The sequence below is a fragment of the Lathyrus oleraceus genome, chromosome 3 (assembly GCF_024323335.1).
Source record: "Lathyrus oleraceus cultivar Zhongwan6 chromosome 3, CAAS_Psat_ZW6_1.0, whole genome shotgun sequence".
NCBI lineage: Eukaryota > Viridiplantae > Streptophyta > Magnoliopsida > Fabales > Fabaceae > Lathyrus > Lathyrus oleraceus.
This window is the reverse complement of record NC_066581.1, coordinates 508,629,099-508,649,883: the sequence shown is the minus strand read 5'-3', so window position 1 is coordinate 508,649,883 and position 20,785 is coordinate 508,629,099. Positions and strand designations below refer to the sequence as shown.

Sequence of the window (20,785 nt, the reverse complement as noted above, 5' to 3'; positions counted from 1 at the left end):
GTATATATGAGTTTTTTTTATCAAGATATGAGTTTTTTTTCCTCATTTAATCATGTTATAAACTGTTAAATGCATTAATACCTAAGTTTTCATAATAAGCATTTTACCTTCACAAATAAGTTTTACTTGTGATCAACAACTTACTAAATTCATTGTCATTTAACTCAAGAAGTTTTAAAATAATAACTATTAAATAAAAGCATAATAACTCCTTATAGTTTAAACTTCTTTCACTTTCACTACATGAAAAACCAAAACAACTCAATTCTACAAAAACATGTCTAGTTTTAAACCCCTAATGGGAAATGATTCCAAAACCAATTTTCATGAGCTTGAATGGGTGATTAAAATTCGTGCATCCTTAGATAAAGAACTTGATGATGATGATGATGGGTTTATTGTGTCTATCTTCAATGTTCCTAAACCACTTATGGCTAGTGATCCATATTCTTATATTCCTCAACAAGTTGCAATTGGACCTTACCATTTTTGGAGGCAAGAGCTTTATGAAATGGAGAGATATAAGATTGCTTCAACAAAGAGATTCCAAAACCAATTACAAAGCCTCAAGTTAGAACATATTGTTGACCAATTGATAAGGTTAGAACACAAAATTAGAGCATGTTACCATAAGTGTTTGAATTTTAATGTTGAAACTTTGGTGTGGATGATGGTTGTTGATGCATCATTTTTGTTAGAATTTCTTCAAGTTTATACCATAGAGGATGAATCAATGATATTAAGTGTTTCCTCGAGGATGTCTCACTTGATTGATTATGGAGGGAGGAAATTAGGTCATAATGTGATTTTGAAGGACATAGTAATGCTTGAAAATCAAATACCTTTATTTATTTTGAGAAAGATGTTGGAGTTTAAATTCGCATCACTTGAATTAGGGGATGACATGTTGTTTTCGATGTTTATAGGATTATATAAAGAGGTTTCTCCATTCAAATTGGTGGAACGAGATTATCTAGATATTGTTATCTCTGATCGTGCGCATTTGTTAGATTTTTTGTATAATATGATTGTGCCTAAATTGGACGAAGAATCAGAAATAATAGTAGAATTAGAGAATAAACACAATGATAATGAACAAAATGAAAAATTGTTCGTGAATTATGCTAAGAAACTCGTATGTGAAGTTTGGAGGGTGCTTTTGAAATTGACAACAACATTAATAAGCTTCTTTAAGAAACTCAAGCAATGTAGAGCCATGAAAGCTATCACTTGGTTGCCTTGGACAGTTATTTCTAATCTTCCCGTGGTGGGAATCATAAAGCAACCGGTTGAATACTTTCTTTTCTCAAAAGAAAACGAAGCTACGAAAGAAGGAAATGAGAATTTAAGTTCAGAAGATATCACTAATAAATCGTTGTTAATCAATGAAATCGCTATTCCTTCTGTTACAGAACTCTCAAAGTCCGGAGTTAGTTTCGTAGCTACTAAAGGAGACATATCAACTATTTTGTTTGATGTAAAATCAACAACTCTTTACCTTCCAACAATTAGTGTAGATATAAACACCGAAGTCTTCATGAGAAATTTAGTTGCTTATGAAGCATCAACTACCTCGGGACCGTTGGTTTTTGCCCGTTACACCGAGTTGATGAACGGAATCATAGACACTGAGGAAGATGCGAAGATTCTTAGAGAAAAAGGGATTATTTTGAACCACTTAAAAAGTGATCAAGAGGTTGCTAACTTGTGGAATGGAATGAGCAAATCCATTAAATTGACAAGAGTTCCATTCTTGGACAAGGTCATTGAGGATGTTAACCAGCACTATAATAGTAATGTGAGTATCAAAGTTTGGAAATTCATGAAGGTTTATGTGTTTGCTTCATGGCAATTTCTAACTTTTCTTGCTGTCATCTTTCTCTTGTGTTTGATGTCATTGCAAGTCTTTTGTTCTTTTTATAGATGCAATGCTAGAAATCGTGTCAATGTGATTAGATGAATCACTAGGAATTATATTTTTGTTATACACATGTTAGACACCTGACACACCTTTATGTGAGTTGCATACAGGAGCAAAGTGTAATAGAATCGAGCAGAGTAAAATGAAAAATTCATTCCACTCCATTCCGCTTCATCAAATTCTAAATGATCATAACAATAGAATATCATTTCATTGCATCTGATACTCATACCACTTTGCTCCATCTGATTTCATCAATCCAAACATCTATCAGCAACGGACTTCTACTTTTCTACTTTTGAGGAATATTTGAATACCAACTGTGAAGCCATTTACTTTAACAAAAGGAGAGAGGAGCTATAGCAATTTTCTCTTGTCCAATTCAAGAATACACAGTTCATTCCTTCACTCAACACAATACAATACATACAGAAGCCAGCAAAAAGTTCTATTACATCTTTAAAACAAATCAAGGAGTATTTATTACTCAAAAGAAAAACCACAATAACTATAACCGAATTCGCAAATTACAAACGAAACCGAATACATGTTGCAGCAGGCCTCGACACCTTTCGAAGCAAATTTGTACACAGGGTAGTAGCTTCTACGTTTATTCAAAATCGACGACGACTCATGAGACCCTCTCTCAGAAAACCCTGATTTTCTGACTAACTGAATTTACTCGGCCAATTCAGTTCCTTTCGACAAGAACCGTGACCATCATTCGCGCGAAGTATTGCTCTTCGTGATCAATCCAAATGCATTGCTGTATATAGCCACAACATTCGAGGCAACAGCGAGGACTATCATAACTACGCATAGAATCTTGTCTGATCTTGTTGCTATATTGTAGCGATCCCTGCATCGATTAAAAGATGGTCGAAGGAAACTCAAATTAGGTAGTAGCAAAAGCATAAACTCAGACGAAGTAAGATATTGTCGAGAGACGAAAGAATCACGTTACAGAATAGAAATTCATTGAGAAAACTTACTTGAGAGTGATGGCGGCTGGAAAGATGAATCCTATACAGACTGCGGCTGTTGCTCCGGTGAACTGGAAAGCATCCCAAATGCTAGGTATGAAGTTTGCTCCAAGGAAGATAACACCAATAAGGGAAGCAGTCATTGATGCGAATCTGAAGTTATCGAGAACCAAAGGTCTTGACGAAGGGAAGAGAAGACCGTCTATATTGAGTCGCAACGGAAAAAACACAACTGGAAATACAAACATGAGGTGTGCAGCGTAGCTAATACGAACAGCGTCGTTGAGCACAGAACCAAAAGGGATTCCGAGATCGGTATCGAAGTTGGCAAGCACGTCATCAAGGGTTCCTTCACCGAAGAGGAGGAACCCGAAGAAGCTTATCATCATGTACACGGATGAGCATAGACCAAGGGCCGTACGTACAACGTTTTGCATCTGTGAGTTGTCCTCGAGTTCGTTATCAATGTTGTGAACTGCACACACACAAAAAAAAGAGTGAACACATAAGACTCTTGCAAAAGAATGCAGACAGCTAACTGGATAAACAACTTATTTGCAGTTTATAGCACAAGTGCTTATTATAATAAGGGCTTCTGATTAAATTTGCATAAGCTATTTTTATAACAAAAGATAAAATAATAGTTCAAAAATGTTTATAAAAAATGTCATAAGTTGTTTTGATAAGGTTTCCCAAATATTGCCACAAAACTTATGTCAGAAGATAAAGCTCAAATAAGTCAATCCAAACAGGCATAAAATAAGTTTGAAACTTTTGGAACAGTTGCCAAAGTCAATCTCAAAATCTCTAGCAAGAATCTTCAATTTAGAGCTTGTTTCTATTGACTTATTTGAGCTTATGTACTGACATAAGCATTGTAAAGACTGTTTGAGAGAGCATATAGAAACACTTTATGACATGTTTATAACTTATAAGTAGTTTTCGGCTTATTTTATCTTTTACTATGAAAAATAGCTTATACATGTGCAATTATATGATAAGCACTTACGCATTAAGCACTTAATTGAATTGAATAAAATGCATACCATTGTAATGACAGATATAGGCAGTCACAAACACGGGAACCACGGTGAATAGGTCAACGATAGATGATGCATCGGTAACAACTGGGAAGAGTCTCGGCATGCTAATGCCTCCACTTATGATCTTGACGACAGAAATTCCCACGGCAATGACAAGAAAAACAGCCGCCAGTGCAACGGAAAGGGCGGATGTGAATCTCAACGAATCTGCAACCAAAGAGCATATGAATGTTTATTATTAGGATTAGAATTAGCGAGTAATATCAACTAGTATTGAATGTAATCACGTGTGTCATTATCGTGTTTGTGGTGGATACCAAAAAATTGTCGGACCTATTCGTGCTTTCAATCTGAAATGTCGATGCTTCATAGATAACAAACATCACACACTTACCGATTCGCTTAAAGCATGCGAGGGGAGCAAATATAGCAACCGTCGTAAGAAAGACAATAAATGTCCTTCCAGTCCACCAATGCACACCAAACCATCCTTCAAGGATACCGTAGTGATGTTTTACATTCGAAGATGTTCCAGAGAGCACATCACCTGTAAAGTAAACAATAAAAATCTGAATTCGACAACCATAAAGCCTTGCTTATAGAGATCCAAAGGTAAAAAAGTTAAAAGGTCTGTTTGGATTGACTTATTTGAGATTATCTACTTGCATAAACACGTGTAAGACCCTTTGAGAAAGGTTATGTAAACAACTTATGGCATGTCCATAATTTGTGTTTTCGGCTTATTTCCACAAGCTCTATAGAATAACATATAAAAACAGCTAATAGCTTCTACATAAGCACTTATATAATAAATTTTTTGATATGATAAGCACTTGATTAAGTTGTTTTTCCAAACAGATCCTAAACATATGCTAACAATGAACTTTGAAGTACTAAAATTAAAGAAAAGTCATAGAATCATACCAATTATAATCATGTAAACAATAAGCACGCCGACGTTATTAACAATAACGCAAATCTGCGTCAAAGCTTTTCCATATTTCCCGAATGAATCACCCATCAAACCAGCATATGAAACGGATTTTCCTGCTCTTGTAAACCTAATCAAAAGCTCAATTGACTTCTCAGTCAAAAAAGCCATCATGAGTATACCAAGAAGACCGGGAATCAATCCTAACTGTTTCAAGGTTGCGGGCAAAGCCATGATTCCAGCACCAATAATTGTTGTTGCCAAGTTGAAAACAGCACCAGAAAATGAAGCTCCGTTGAAATCATCGAACCCGGAATCACTTTCATTGGCTTGACTTTTAGGCAACAAGGGTGCATTCTCATTCACCACTGCTTTGTTCTTTCTTGATTTCTTCTTCTCTGTCTTAGGTGCAAGACTTCCAATTGTCATTTTCAGCTTCTTTTTTTTCACTTTTCAACCCTTGAAAATTTCAGATCAACCAAACAAACCCTGAAAAACAAAAACACAAAAATCAAAAATTGAACTAACCCAACTTACAAAATTAACCAAAGATACAAACTTTATAAGCAATAACTTCAGTTAAGTTGAATTTAAATGACCAAACAAACCCTGATGATAAAAAAAATAACACAATACAATAATATACAATAATTAAGCTATGTTTGGTTCTGCGTGACGTGAATTGATTTTGTAGAACTGATTCCGATTAAAAGTGAGTTAGATGAGTTAGATATAAAGTGATTTATGTTTAGATAAATTTATGTATAAAGTAAGTTGAACCATAAAAATCAAAAACTACAAATTCTAGCTTAAGTAGAATCAATTTTACTTAATAGAACCAAACACATCAAAATCATTCCAAAATCAATTCAACCTATTCCAAAATTCTCTAAAATTGCTTGTACCTATTCCAAAAAGCTAAAAAAAACATACACTCCAAATTCTAGCTTAAGAAGAATCAATTTTGAAGACATAATTAATTATACTTTAGAAGAACAAATCAAGTCAAAATAATTCCAAAATCAAGTTTACTCTAGAATTGCTTTTGGATCCCAAAAAGCTAAACCAAACATACACTTCAAAAATGAACAATAACTTCAACTTAGTTCAATTTATTACCTGAAAAAAAAATCAAAATACCCCAATTTCAACAAATTACTATTGGAGACCCAGAAGAGAGTTGAAACAAACCCAAATCCAAAAACTGAAAAGGAATCAACTTTTCAACTCAGAAACGTAGAATTCACAACCCCAACAAAGATTCAAATTCAACAGAACCCTGTTGAGAAGAATCAATAATTGGGGCCAAAACCAAACGTTCTGCTGCAAAACAAGTAAATTATCCAAGAATTGACAACAAGATTCTGGGTTTATGGATTCCAATTGAAAGAAGGAATCAAATTCACACGAAGATTTTGAAATGAAGATTTTGAAGAAAATTTGGTATCAAGAGAATCAAAAGCGAAAAGGATGAGTTGTTTTTTTGAGAATGCTGACCAATGAGGTTTTTTATAGCAAAAATTAAAAGGACAAAATTACACGCAATATTATTTTATTTATTTATTTATTGTCAAAAAGATTTATTATTTTAATTTTTTTTATGATTGAAATTTGAAACATGCATGTTGCATTATTGAGCTTTTTTGTTTGGTAGGAAAATGCTTTTGTCATCCTTTGTATTAGGACATATGCTAAATTATTTGATAGTATAAGAAAAGTACATATGATAAATTAATCAATGTTTTGTCATAAAAAATTGGTATTCATGGTATCAATGTAATTTTTAATGGTATTGTCTAATTAAGACAATTTAATATTGTATATTATTGTAATAAAAATGTATAATAAATAATTAATAAATATAAAGATAAATTAATAAATTTATTATTTTCTTTTTCATTTATATTTATCTAATTTATATAAAATAATAAAATATGACTATTATTATGGAACAAATCAAATATATTATCAACTATCAACGAATTACAACTAGATTGTCATTAATTCCCGAAATTGCCTTTCACCTTTAAAAAAATTACACTACCATAAAGATTAATCAATAATCAATGAATGTAACAATTATATCGCTTATACCCTCTCATACATTTCCATGTGGCATTTTTTTATTGAGTTTTTTAATAAATAAAAAATTCCCACCAAAATACGAATCTTCTTCGCATACTCTCTCTTTCTTTCCACTTCACTTCATATCCTTTCTCTCTCTTTCTCTCCGAGCTCACTCCATCTTCATACCTTCCCTCTCTTTGTCTCCAACCTCACTTTGGGAAGCTTCAATCTCAACTCATCAAACTTCATTCATTCCAAGGTTCTTACTCATCTTTCTTCAATTAGTTTTTGTTTCTCTTAAAATAATATTGTTCATTTTCAGGTTGAATCAATGTGGTCTGTTGTTCATCCATTTCATAAGATGCCGTTTTTGGTTTTTCTCACTAACATATTGTTTCACGTTTCTCACCCAACTGAATCAGCTCATTATATTTTTTGAAAGATTCACTGAAAATATCATTTAGCTTGTTCAATGTGTGTTACTTAAACGGTTCGTTCATGTTTGTTGAAGGATTCATTCATGTTTCTCACCAAACTGAACCGGATTATTATGTTTTTCGAAGGGTTCAGTGAAAATGATATTTTGTTTGTTCATTGTGTGTTACTTGAAGGATTCGGTCATATGTTTGTGCATTTATTATGTTTATGTTTCTGATAAATGATTAAATATGTTGTAACTTACGTGGATCTTAAACATGTTTTTCATCTGATTTGTTAAAGTTATCTTCATTTTCTTTGTTCAACTGTTTCAACATATATATTGTATATGTTTTGGTTATTACTTTGTTATTTGTTTGTCAAAATTACTATTTTGTTTGTTTAACAATTTACATATGATATTTGTCATTGTTTGTATTTGTCTTTGCCTTTTGTTGTTCATGGATCAAATCTACAATGTTTGTATTTGTCATTTACGTAAGATTTTATCAAATAGTATTATTATAAGCATTTTGTTTGTTTATGTTTTTCGTTAATTTTTATCATTTAATTAAGACTCAAACACTTTTCTCACTTCCATTTTACTCTAACTTGTCAACCATTATACTATGACTCATTCAAGAATGATTCTTACCTAAGATTCTATATAGCATTCAAGACTGATTCTGTTTTTTCTTTTCATTTCACATCCTTTGTTCTCAACAATTTCAAGGACATCTATTCTCGTCAAGGACTTGGTCAAGGAAAATCAAGTTTGAAAAATGAATATGAGAGTTGTTTGGGTTGTTAAGGATAAAAATGGACAACAACATCTCAAATTGGTCATTCAAGATGGGAATGTAATAGTTGTTTACATTTAATCTGTATAAGTGACTTTATTCGTATTAATTTATCAATCATTTTAGGGGGGCCAAATTAATGTGACGACTCGGAACCCGGAGTTTAAAGATTGGAATGAATAAATTAGGGAATATCAAACTTATTGTCTATATAATGGAGAGTTGGTTCTAAATGACGGTCCATTCAAAATCTGTCCCAACAACCTTAAACTTATTTTCAATGGAGAAACCGAACAACTATTACCAATCTTGACATACTAGAAATACTGTAAGACCAATTCAATTTTAAGCCCATTGAACACTTTCTCAATGGAAATTTCCAATATGATATGTGATATGGTGATATTTTACTATGCAAACTAAATGTTTTCCAATATCATTGTTTTGTTTTACTACTGGATTGAAACATCGTCAATATGTCTTGCTATCATTCTTTCGTTATATTGTTTTGTTGTTCTTTAGATGTTATTAGAGTTCTACAAGATGTTATGAGGATACAAATGGCCGGTGGTGGTAAGAAATCATGTGCCAATATCACTTTACGTGATAAAGCTGGGAATTTTATTAAGGTTGCCTTGTGGGAAGATTTTGAGAAACAGTTCATGAACTATAACAACTCAAACATCAATATAGGTCTAACAATTATTATCTTAGCACATGCATGGTGTAAGAAAAATACATGTTTGTCACATTATATCAATCGTCTTTCTCGTTGATGTGTGATTTCTGTTTTTGAGATTTGCTCTTACTATATCTCTCAATCTATGGTACAACATCTAAACTACCAAGCCTTTCTAACGCTTGGTCTGGCTCTAGACTTCACATAAATTTAGACATCCCTGAGTTTAGACTTTTAAATAAAAGTATGACAATTTTAGTTTTATGATTGCAATTGTTCATACTTCCCATATATTCATATGCTTCATGTTCAGAAAATGACCTTTTCTTTTTCAATTAACGGATACAATTTAGGATCAACAAAAATTTCTCAAACACTGTCTCAATCTAAGACCCAAACTTTAGAATCAATTGCATAATCCACTGACAAAAAATGTACTAAGTTGAATGAGGTCAAGACTATTCTTGAAATCAATGAATTGGTAAAGGTATGTTCTATTCGTTCCTTACCAATTCTCATAACCTTATTCATCTATTGACTGAGTTTTTGCAATTTAATAAAAGGAGTGCTTCGCCACAACGATTGGCACTACCAAAAGATTCAAAGCCTCCAAATTTAGATGGTATTATGAGACTTGTCCGACTTACAAAATATCTAACAAGTCCCATATGGTCAAATTCAAATGTAAATGTGGAGTGAAAGATGTGGAACCAACTTTCATTTCTACACACTTCTTTACCCTCTTGTATACATATTTGTTGTACTTCCAAACTTAATTATTTATTTTCTTCATGTCTTAGATACAAAATAGAAATTGAGATTGAGTTTGTGTTACCTCGAATTTTCAACAAGCTTTTATTAAGATTTAGTACTTTTGAAGACAATTTAGTGTCTTGTTTAATTTGGGTCAAAATGGTCATTTAACCATCAAGTAAGAATAAGCATGTTTCGAAGAGGCATCTCCATCAAATGATATTGATGACCTTGGTCGAGATTCCAGTCAGTTGGTTAAAGATCAAGGATTTTGTTAGTTTTGGGACTTAGTGAATTTTAGAGTTCTAAAAGTTTATTCTCCATGCAGTCTAATGAGGTGTAAGTGGATAAGACCAGATAGTTATTTTAGAACACGTGGAGGCTTGTCGAAGATGAAGGTTGCATGAAGACGAAGACATAACATAATTTGTTTAGTTGACCATTGCATACTGTTAAGTTAGGACTAGTACATAAGTAGCAATCACTTATAGTTTTAGGGGTCCGCAATTGTATACAAATTCTGTAAATCTCAAAGTATCTGTGTGTTTGTGAGAAAAGAGTCAAGAATATATGTATATGCGTTCGATTTTTTATAAATCAAAATCTTTATTTTCAGTCATTTACTGCATTGAATTTTATTTAAATTATCTTTTGTTTCTTTTATATTTCAAATTCAGTGTCAAAATATGTTTCAAACCCTTGATTTTCACACAATATGTCCTGAGACCTTTTCGAGTTTCATCCCTTAAGTGAAATCAAACTTGTTTTTTTTACCAAATTTGACCCTTTTGTGTGAAAACTTATATTTTTTTATTTTTAAAAAGTTCTTCATTTAAGAAACTTCTCAAATTTGCGAGTGTGCATGAGATTGAGGAGTGGTAAGAGAACCAAAAAAGAAGTTAGAAATTCAACGAGGAGATACGTTAGGAGAATGGTTACTCCCCTAAACAAAAACAATGGAGAACAACCATCCAATAGAATAAGGCCAGGCACATTCACTGCAAGTTCAATTGAACCAATCGCCTCTATTGCTAGAATGAAGGCCATAACGTCAACCACGGTCATGTCGTCGACCATGGCTATACTGACGGTTGCACAAGAAGGGGTGGTATTTTCCCCCTCAATAACACAAAGTCACCCAGCGACTCCTAGACCGACTATGGAAACTGACTTTAGGCCTTTTTCCATAAGTTTCACAATGCATATGCTTGGGCATGAACAACCTTATGGTATGCCAACATCAATGATGACAAACTTACATACTAATCTTTTGACATTTGCTGACAATGCTGCAAATGCATATTCTCCATTATTGGCATCAGGATCAGCTATAGGCAACCATGGTAGGACCTTACAACCCCAACTGGGGATGGGATTCGATTCCCAAGCAATGCCAACATTCATTGCAAATTTTGTGACGAAGATAAGACAACAGATGGACAAAAGTAAACATGATATGGTTAACACACTTACCCAACAAATGGGTACTATTTTTAACCCTTTGATTCAAAATACGAATTAGAGTTACCAAAAATTGGCAACTCAAATCGCTGATTTTTTTGGCGCCCCTTGGGCGCAAGTTTGACCAACTATACAACCTCGATTGGCTAGGCTGATTCAAAATAAAGGAATAGTTCTTCAAGAAAGCATAGTAAATCAGGGACAATAATTTGTGACCCACATAATTGAACAAGAGAGGCCTAGATAAGTCGATATCCCACCAATTTTAGTTATTAATCAAAATTAGGACGTTGACCAAGTGGTTCATCAAGTCCGACACAAAAATATGGTAGGAAAGGATAATCTTACAGACATGGTCGAAAGAATAATGACGCAAATTGGTGTGAACATGGGTTTGCAAAGGCCAAATTATACATCTCCCTTGTCGGAGTATGTGCTACAAAATGAACTCCCAAGGGGATGGTGTAACAACCCAATTTTTAGGAATTAATTATTATATTATTATTATTATATTATATTTAATTATTTGGAGTGTTAAGTAATTAAGTGGTTGTGAGGTAGTATAATAATTGATTATATTAATTGAATTAGTATGTTAATTAATTAATTAGTTGATATGAGATATAGTTAAATAATTATATTAATTAAATTGGTATGACTAGTGAGTGGTTAATTATTTGAATTTAAATAAAGGTATTTAAATATTAGGTATTATTGGGCCTAGTGATTAAATTAGATGATTTAAGCCCAACTAGAATACTATTATAAATACTAAGAGGGAAGGAAGTGAGAATTAGAATTCACTTGAGCATTGAAAGCAATAGAGAAAGAGGAGAGGAAAAGCGAGAGGAGTCAAGGTTTCCATAAAATTGACAAGGTAAGGGGGGGAAATCCTTATTATTATGGGTTAGTGTGATTGGGTCAATGGGTAGGAACATGTGTTTAGGTTGAAATCCTTAATTGGCATGGTTTGGAATTATTAGATCTTGATAAATACTCTTGAATTGTGATGATTAAATTATGCTAAAACTGTGAACGAATATATATTTGGATGAGTCATAATTTTCTGAACGTATAGCTTTTTACAGAATCGAAATCGGAGGTCCGGAAGTCCTCTAATGATGAAAAATGCGGGGAAATCTGCATTCTGTTTCGTGTTAGCGCAGGAACAACATTCTGTTTTGCGTTAACCGGTTAACCCAGGGCATTAACCGGTTAACACTGTTATAATATTGAAAAAATTGAATTCTGTCTTGCGTTAACCGGTTAACCCAGGGCGTTAACCGGTTAACACTGTTAAAAATTGCCAAGAAGCGCATTCTGTTTTGCGTTAACCGATTAACCCAGGGCGTTAACCGGTTAACACTGTTTGAAAAGTGAAAAATTGATATTTAAATGTTGTGTGCGTTTTGGAATGAAATTTATGTGTACATGTTTGATGATTGGCCTATATTGGTGAATAATATATTGTACGAATGTGTATGTATACCAGTACTGATTTGTGAATGATTTATGGTTATGGATGTGTATATGTAATCGTAATTGATGTGTTGTGATGAATGTGTATATGTACCAATTGTGAGTCATGGTGATATGTGGGATGTTAAGACGGTATATAGATGGTCTTAATTGCATATGTGTTGGTATGTGTGCATTCATTCATAGCATGGTTGACTTCATTGTGGAAGTGGTCAAGCAGTGATCCTTAATTGGAAACAGACGTAGCAGACGTTAATCCTTAATTGGGATTAGGCTAGTATTTAAGCGGTGATCCTTCATTGGAAACAGACGTAGCAGACGTTAATCCTTAATTGGGATTAGGCGTAGTATTTAAGCGGCGATCCTTCATTGGAAACAGACGTAGCAGACGTTAATCCTTAATTGGGATTAGGCGTAGTATTAAGCGGTGATCCTTCATTCGAAACAGACGTAGGGCTTTGGTCTTGTCCGGATCGGAAGCGTGGCTAAGATTCTAGATATTGAATCGGAAAGCGGTGAAACTTTGAGTTCACATTGAGGTAACACATGCATGGAGTCACATTGTCTTGCATTGAGTCATTTATAGTTATGTGATCATTGAATGCATGTATTGATGTGGATGCGATGTACGTTTGAAATATGTGAGATGATTGTTGGTTAATATTATTGACGTGATTATACCAAGTGTGATGAATTCTTAAATTGTGTTTTAATTCATTGTGCCTTATTATGCTATTTCATGATGATTTGAATTCTCACCCTTTTTGTTTGAATGTTACCTTTACATGGGTATCGTGCAGATACTACAGAGTAGTATTGCTGGAGTAGGTGGACGGTAGCTCGCTCAAGAATAGCTGGAGAGTTTCCGTATTTAGTTTGAAATTAGGTACTGAGTCAATGCTCTGGTCATGTAACACTGGGTAGATTAGTGGTATTGAACTCATATCTTACTTTGATATGCTTTATGTCATTAATTGTTTTATTTTATTTGAGGTGATTATTGAGAGATGATCATGGTATGGGACATGGATCATATTATGAAATACATGAGTATTCTTTATTTTCCGCTGCGAACGCATATTGCTTGAATATTCATGAGGAGTGAAATGTGTTATTTTGAATGACCAGGAGTATTGTTGGTTTTTGAAAGATTTAAGTTTCGAAAACGTCGTTGTGACGCCCTTTTCTTTATATGCGTGCTTATTTACTCTGATTATATGCTAAATAATTTGGGGTAGAAAAAGGGGTATTACAATAGTGGTATCAGAGTATGGTCGATCAGTTGGTCAATAGTCACTAATGTGTTACATTAGTAGCAGGTCCGTCCGTCCGGCCAGGTTGTTTAATTAGGTTTGTTCCTAGTATGCGACATGTGTGTGAGAACACTGTCGGTGCTTGTTTTATTTTCCATTGGCAGGTTGGGAACTCGAGAATAAGATGAGGGAATCGTATCCGGAGTGGTTCGTTTGAGGAATTTTCGAGGACGAAAATCTTTTAAGTGGGGGAGAGTTGTAACAGCCCAATTTTTAGGAATTAATTATTATATTATATTTAATTATTTGGAGTGTTAAGTAATTAAGTGGTTGTGAGGTAGTATAATAATTGATTATATTAATTGAATTAGTATGTTAATTAATTAATTAGTTGATATGAGATATAGTTAAATAATTATATTAATTAAATTCGTATGACTAGTGAGTGGTTAATTATTTGAATTTAAATAAAGGTATTTAAATATTAGGTATTATTGGGCCTAGTGATTAAATTAGATGATTTAAGCCCAACTAGAATACTATTATAAATAGTAAGAGGGAAGGAAGTGAGAATTAGAATTCACTTGAGCACTGAAAGCAATAGAGAAAGAGGAGAGGAAAAGCGAGAGGAGTCAAGGTTTCCATAAAATTGACAAGGTAAGGGGGGGAAATCCTTATTATTATGGGTTAGTGTGATTGGGTCAATGGGTAGGAACATGTTTTAGGTTGAAATCCTTAATTGGCATGGTTTGGAATTATTAGGTCTTGATAAATACTCTTGAATTGTGATGATTAAATTATGCTAAAACTGTGAATGAATATATATTTGGATGAGTCATAATTTTCTGAACGTGTAGCTTTTTACGGAATCGAAATCGGAGGTCCGGAAGTCCTCTAACGATGAAAAATGCGGGGAAATCTGCATTCTGTTTCGTGTTAGCGCAGGAACAGCATTCTGTTTTGCGTTAACCGGTTAACCCAGGGCGTTAACCGGTTAACACTGTTATAATATTGAAAAAATTGAATTCTGTCTTGCGTTAACCGGTTAACCCAGGGCGTTAACCGGTTAACACTGTTAAAAATTGCCAAGAAGCGCATTCTGTTTTGCGTTAACCGATTAACCCAGGGCGTTAACCGGTTAACACTGTTTGAAAAGTGAAAAATTGATATTTAAATGTTGTGTGCGTTTTGGAATGAAATTTATGTGTACATGTTTGATGATTGGCCTATATTGGTGAATAATATATTGTACGAATGTGTATGTATACCAGTACTGATTTGTGAATGATTTATGGTTATGGATGTGTATATGTAATCGTAATTGATGTGTTGTGATGAATGTGTATATGTACCAATTGTGAGTCATGGTGATATGTGGGATGTTAAGACGGTATATAGATGGTCTTAATTGCATATGTGTTGGTATGTGTGCATTCATTCATAGCATGGTTGACTTCATTGTGGAAGTGGTCAAGCAGTGATCCTTAATTGGAAACAGACGTAGCAGACGTTAATCCTTAATTGGGATTAGGCTAGTATTTAAGCGGTGATCCTTCATTGGAAACAGACGTAGCAGACGTTAATCCTTAATTGGGATTAGGCGTAGTATTTAAGCGGTGATCCTTCATTGGAAACAGACGTAGCAGACGTTAATCCTTAATTGGGATTAGGCGTAGTATTAAGCGGTGATCCTTCATTGGAAACAGACGTAGGGCTTTGGTCTTGTCCGGATCGGAAGCGTGGCTTGGATTCTAGATATTGAATCGGAAAGCGGTGAAACTTGGAGTTCACATTGAGGTACCACATGCATGGAGTCACATTGTCTTGCATTGAGTCGTCTATAGTTATGTGATCATTGAATGCATGTATTGATGTGGATGCGATGAACGTTTGAAATATGTGAGATGATTGTTGGTTAATATTATTGACGTGATTATACCAAGTGTGATGAATTCTTAAATTGTGTTTTAATTCATTGTGCCTTATTATGCTATTTCATAATGATTTGAATTCTCACCCTTTCTGTTTGAATGTTACCTTTACATGGGTATCATGCAGATACTACAGAGTAGTATTGCTGGAGTAGGTGGACGGTAGCTCGCTCAAGAATAGCTGGAGAGTTTCCGTATTTAGTTTGAAATTAGGTACTGAGTCAATGCTCTGGTCATGTAACACTGGGTAGATTAGTGGTATTGAACTCATATCTTACTTTGATATGCTTTATGTCATTAATTGTTTTATTTTATTTGAGGTGATTATTGAGAGATGATCATGGTATGGGACATGGATCATATTATGAAATACATGAGTATTCTTTATTTTCCGCTGCGAACGCATATTCCTTGAATATTCATGAGGAGTGAAATGTGTTATTTTGAATGACCAGGAGTATTGTTGGTTTTTGAAAGATTTAAGTTTCGAAAACGTCGTTGTGATGCCCTTTTCTTTATATGCGCGCTTATTTACTCTGATTATATGCTAAATAATTTGGGGTAGAAAAATGAGTGTTACAGATGGAAATTCCCCAAGTTCACCAAATTTGCTGGTGATACAAATGAGTCTACAGTCAAACATATCGCTCGATATTTGACAGAAGCGGGGGACATAATGAATAATGAGAACTTAAGGATGGGATATTTTCCTAGTTCTCTTTAAAAAACGCTTTTACATGGTTTACAAATATCCATGTGCATTACATTAATGATTGGACTTTATTAAAAAAATTGTTCCACTAACAGTTTTATATGGGACAATCTAAGATCATTCTGAAAGAGTTGTCGAGTGTGAAGCAAAAGTTTGTTGAACCCATTGACGACTACCATAATAGGTTCTGACTGTTGAAGATGAGGTATTTTACCCAAGTTCCTGAACACGAGTTAGTCGAAATGGATGATGGGGGCTTGGATTATTCTATTAGAAAGAAATTAGATACAAAATATCTAAGGGATATGGCCCAACTGGCAGATAGAGTTTGAAAAGTCAAACGGTTGAAGGCTGAGAAAGCCATAGTGAACAAAAGTAAGAAAGAAATGGTGGCTTACGTCAACATGGACGGCAGTGACCTAGCGTCAGATGTCGAATATAACTATGTCTAAGAAAACGAGGTCGATTTGGTCGAATTGAAACCAGGACCCCCATATGTGTGTAAACTTCTTACACCACCAAATGGGAAGAACCCTTATGAAACCTGAAAATAGTGATAAATTCCCCAAAAAACCCTATACTTTCGATGTGACCAAGTGTAACGAGATATTCAATTTGTTGGTTGCAGATGGCTAAATTTTAGTGTCACAAGGCACAAAAGTGCCACCATTAGAACAAAAAAAATAAAAGAGGGTTTTGTAAATATCATAATTTTTAGGGCATAAAACTTCACAATGTTTTCTTTTTCAGGGATTTTGTCCAAAGTGCCTTGAATGATGGAAGGATGAAATTTGCTAAGGGTAAAGCACCCATGAAGATAGATTTTGATCCACTACAGGTCGAGGAGGCTAGTTATGTGGAACCTGTGGAAATTAACATGGTAGAGATTACTAAAGATTTCGAAATGGAAGTTGAAGATGAGTTTGTCGAAACTAGTGAGAATCAAATAGAGTTTGTCTACCTTAAAGCTGGAGAGAGTTTGCTCAATTTCCTTCACAACTGTAAGGCTAAGGATTCAGAGGTGATGCTTTACCCTAGGTGCAGTGCAGTTTTCGTCAAGAAGGATGCTAAGAAGGTGGAGAATGCTCAATAGTCGTAGTGGAAGGATAAATGGAAAAATAATAAACCTCGATTCTTCTTCGATAAGAAGGGAGTACCCCAGAAGAGGTAGCAGTATCTAACTTATCAGAGGGACAAGCCTGGCACCTATATGCCAACATCCAATTCTCCCCGGGGGAAATGGGTGAGGCTTACTGACAAGAGGGAATATGGTCACCGGAAATGAAGAAATTTTGAGATGGGTAGAGGTTCTTCACGGATGTATCGGGATAAGTTTCAAGTATCGGAGAAATGCTCATAAGGCCGTAACAACTTCAAAGGGAAGAATCAGATGTCGAGGACCCATTGCAAGAGGTTTCAAAGGAAGAAGAAAGATGAGAAAGAGGCTGCTGAGTCAACTAGCAATAAATCGTATCAGAATCAAGTGAGTGATCAGGTCAAGAAACCAGTTGGGAGGCAGTTTTTTCCCCAAACCCGTTAAGTCGAAGGGGAAGGCAAAATAGAAGGCACCACCCAAGAAAGATGAGTTGGTAACTAATAATTTCGATTTAGGATCGAAGGATGACTTTGATGTAATATGTAATGTGGTTTTGGTGCTTCTAAGGGAGTACGACTGTTTCACGGGGGTGTCTGAACCAATGGATTATGATGAGGAGGAAATGGTGAGGCACAAACCCGCGTGCTACTTTGTAATGAATAAAGACTACATCGAATATCAAAATGCATTCTTTGAGAGACCATATGAAGGAATTAAGAGTCACCTGAAGCCTCTTTTCATAAATGTTAAGGTCGAAAACACTACAATTAATAAAATTCTGATCGATGAAGGGGCTGATGTTAACCTGATGCCCCATTTTTTGTTAAGAAAAATAGGAAAATATGATACTGATCTAAGGCCGCACAATATGGTGTTATCTAATTATGAAGGGAAAATAGGGCATACAATGGGTGTTATTCAGGTCAGTGTGACAGTTAGATCGATAACCCGACCTACTGTTTTCATGGTAATTGCATCAAAGACGAGATATAATCTACTCCTTGGTCAGGAGTGGATACATGGTGTAACACCCTAAACCCCAAACTTTAATTTTTTAATGATAAAATCATACATAGGATGTTAATTCACCAAAAAACTCTCATACATAAACATGCAATTCAATAATTCACAGCGGAAGATAAACAAAAACATGTCATAAGAGTGGATAAAAACAATTCTGAAAAACTCCATAAAAGAGAGTTACATCTCAAAACATAAAATACAAACGCCACAAACCCCGATATTAAAGACTAGAGCATTTATTCGACTAAATAAGGAAAAATAATAAATACTAAGAGGACGTCAAAGCCATCTCACGAACATCACATCTATCACTCCTGCTGATTGCTTGTACAATAATATACAAAGCCAATTCAACAAAAATAAACAAGGGGTGAGAATACACTTACAAGTAATAGTGGTGAAATTTAGTAACAAGATGATAAATGAATACAAAAGTTAGATTAATACATAAACACTTACACCAATACAAACACATATATCATTCTCAATATATGCAATGATGTAATACACCAACTCCACCACTTATATACATGTGGTACGAAACTTTTGTGGATATCAGAGGTATGTTACTGATTTCTTCCACAATCTTCAGTCCTTCACCTGAATCAACGATCCCCACCAAATAGATCTGAGACCTACCTCTGGTCTCTCAACTAGACCAACGATTCCACCAAATAGATATGAGGCCACCAAATGGACCGAAGTCCTACCTAACTCCAATGTATGTGCATGCATGTAAATACTAGTAGTCAAACAATATAGCTCACCCAATCAAATATGATTCACCGAAGGTTATATTTTCAAATGAAAACTATAATTATTTTTATTTTATTCAAAAAAAGAATTTTAATCCAAAATAACACAATTTATCTTCGGTATTACACGAAAGTCAAAGAAGAGACATCTGAACTCAAAAAATGATAAAACAATAAAAAAATGCCAGAAATTTCCTGAACCGACGCCGATCGTCGGTCATCCTCCTCCCACCAACCGATCATCAGCCATCCGTTGTCGATTTTCACGATTTCTATGATTTTTCAACTTTTCGATTTTCGCAATTTTTTCGACTTTTCGATTCTGCCATGCAATTCTGTACGGGAAAAATAAATTTCTCACAAAAAAAGATGATTTTTACAAAAAAAAAAGAAGTAATTTCTCACGAAAAAAATGATTATTACGGAAAAATGATTCTTTACACCCAATTTTTGGTATTTGACTAAAAATAACATTTTTTTATAATCAACAACAAATTACATTATTACAATCACCATTTTCATCGTACGGTGACCAAAAGGGATTTTTTCAGAATCCCATTTGCTCACCCAAAATTTTCATCAATAAACTTATCGATCAACAAACAGTGACCAAACGAGACTAATCTCATTTGGTCACAGGTCGTAACAATGATCAATCTTAAAAACAACTCAGTCATACATATATAACATATATAACATATATTATAACAACTTCATTATTATTAACACTTAAGAGACAACACTATAGATTGGTAACTAAAGGGGTTAAGCAAACCCCATTTGGGTATAATACAAAGATACAGAAATACAGCGAAAACATAATCAGTAAAGAAAACACGGTTAACAGGCCAAAATCCCTTGACGCTGATGAGATGGTAAGGGAACCCTCATCATCCCGCCTAAAAGTCACCTTACACTAAGCAATTCCCCCTTACCTTAATCGAAGCTTTTTCACAAAATCTTATCGCCCCTGTCGCTCCCTTCCCAAAGTTCCACTTTCCTCTCTCAGATGCGCCGCTTCACCAATTTTGGGATTTTTCCTATTTTGACCTAATTATCACACTCACTTTAGAATTTATAGTCCAAAATCTCATTTGGATACTTCACCTCCTACTTACTATCACACCCCCAATACTACCGTTAAAGTTTCCAACCTTAAAATAATCAGTTTCTTTTATTAACTAAAATTAACTTAATTAAATAATTATTTTAAAATAATATAATTAAATAAATATTTTGATTAAATAATTATTTAATTAAAATCTATAATTAAATCCCAAAAACTATAATTATTTATATTATTACTAAATATCTTAAAATGAACTAATTATCACGAATATTCAAATAAACTCTAATTTTTAAACTCAACGCTCTCAATTCAACTATTTCAGTAATTATTAAATGATCAAAATACCCTTATAACACCAAAATCATTAAAAATAACAGAATTAATCAAAATAAATCATACCACACGCAACAAA

General features: G+C 34.0%; 2 protein-coding genes across 2 annotated transcripts; one reads left to right on the top strand and one right to left on the bottom strand.

The window, feature by feature from the left end:
- Positions 1–265: 265 nt before the first annotated feature.
- LOC127131872 (putative UPF0481 protein At3g02645) lies at positions 266–1,960 on the top strand (the record flags this gene model as incomplete). Its single annotated transcript, XM_051060763.1, has 1 exon — positions 266–1,960. A coding segment is annotated over one exon (1,695 nt), but the record flags the coding sequence as incomplete, so codon positions are not given.
- Positions 1,961–2,279: 319 nt separating this feature from the next.
- On the bottom strand, positions 2,280–6,360 carry LOC127128453 (amino acid transporter AVT6A). The gene is made up of 6 exons (XM_051057804.1): positions 5,998–6,360; positions 4,872–5,367; positions 4,342–4,494; positions 3,951–4,154; positions 2,914–3,379; positions 2,280–2,780 (listed from the first exon to the last, which is right to left on the bottom strand). Exons 2-6 carry the CDS (start codon positions 5,305–5,307, stop codon positions 2,642–2,644), a joined length of 1,398 nt encoding a protein of 465 aa, XP_050913761.1. The 5' UTR covers positions 5,308–5,367; positions 5,998–6,360; the 3' UTR covers positions 2,280–2,641.
- Between the last annotated feature and the right edge of the window lie 14,425 nt (positions 6,361–20,785).

Coding starts and splice junctions, on each gene's coding strand:
- LOC127128453 (XM_051057804.1), bottom strand. CDS start 5,307: ATGACAATTGGAAGTCTTGCACCTAAGACAGAGAAGAAGAAATCAAGA. Junction 4,155..4,341: donor CGCATGCTTTAAGCGAATCG/GTAAGTGTGTGA, acceptor CTTTGGTTGCAG/ATTCGTTGAGATTCACATCC. Junction 2,781..2,913: donor CCAGCCGCCATCACTCTCAA/GTAAGTTTTCTC, acceptor TAATCGATGCAG/GGATCGCTACAATATAGCAA.